The following is a 1,089-nucleotide window of genomic DNA, read 5'->3' as shown; positions in this document are numbered from 1 at the left end:
CTGTGGGAAGACATTCAGTTACAGTGGCAGTCTTCAAAAACATCAAAGAACCCACACAGGGGAGAAGCCATTTGAATGCTCAGACTGTGGGAAGAGATTTAGACAGAAAACTCATCTTCAGAATCATGCAAGATCCCACACAGGGGAGAGGCCTTTTGAATGCTTAGAGTGTGGAAAGAGATTCAGTCACAGTGGCACTCTTCTGAATCATCTAAGAACACACACAGGGGAGAAGCCTTTTGAATGCTCAGAGTGTGGGAAGAGATTCAGTCACAGAAAGACTCTTCACGGACATCAAAGAACCCACACTGGGGAGAAGTCTTTTGAGTGCGATAAACGGACATAGGAATTATGGATTGTATTAGAGGAGGAGGAGGAGGCAGGTTGGCCCACCGATTTGAGTGTCACACTCTTAGTTCTGTATTTGTCATGAGGGCCCGATTTCCTATGAAATCACTTTGTCGGACCGGGCTATGTGTGCCATAAAATGTAATGGCAGGTGGTGGAGACATAAACTCAAGGTCAGTCGGGATGGGCAGGCCAGGTTGGGAGTCAGGATCCTCCCGCAGGGAGCCCCTCTCCTCTCTTTCCCCGTCTTAATAAGAACATAAGAACATAAGAGACGCCAATGTTGGGTCAGGCCAAAGGCCCATCCAGTCCAACACTCTGTGTCTCAGAGTGGCCAGAAATACCAGTGCCATCAGGAGGTCCAGCAGTGGGGCCAGGACATTAGAAGCCCTCCCAATGTTGACCCCCCCCCCCAAGCACCAAGATGAGAGAGCATCACTTGCCCCAGAGTCCCTATCTATACCTTGTGGCTAATAGCCACTGATGGACCTCTGCTTTATCTAATTCCCTTTTGAAGTCGTCCATGCTTGTAGCCGCCACCACTTCCTGTGGCAGTGAATTCCATGTGTTAATCACTCTTTGGGTGAAAAAGTACTTCCTTTTATCCGTTCTAACCCGACCGCTCTGCAGTTTCATGGAGTGCCCACGAGTTCTTGTATTGTGAGAAAGGGAGAAAAGTACCTCTTTCTCTACTTGCTCTTTCCCATGCATAATCTTATAAACCTCGATCATGTCACCCCT

The 1,089-nt window shown here is 48.3% G+C and overlaps 1 protein-coding gene across 1 annotated transcript in view; it reads left to right on the top strand.

Annotated features, from left to right (window-relative positions):
• The window catches only part of LOC107120172 (zinc finger protein OZF-like), a 6,013-nt gene extending 5,667 nt beyond the window's left edge, over positions 1-346 (top strand). The window contains exon 6 of the mRNA XM_015422820.1: positions 13-346. Within this exon, the coding sequence (XP_015278306.1) occupies positions 13-346 (334 nt within the window). The remainder of the gene's footprint in view (positions 1-12) is intronic.
• The last annotated feature ends 743 nt before the right edge of the window (positions 347-1,089 follow it).

This window comes from Gekko japonicus, unplaced genomic scaffold, assembly GCF_001447785.1.
Source record: "Gekko japonicus isolate JY-2015 unplaced genomic scaffold, Gekko_japonicus_V1.1 scaffold4296, whole genome shotgun sequence".
In the NCBI taxonomy this organism is placed as follows: Eukaryota; Metazoa; Chordata; class Lepidosauria; order Squamata; family Gekkonidae; genus Gekko; species Gekko japonicus.
Note: the sequence above shows the minus strand (reverse complement) of the source record. Positions and strands in the feature narration are given on the sequence as shown.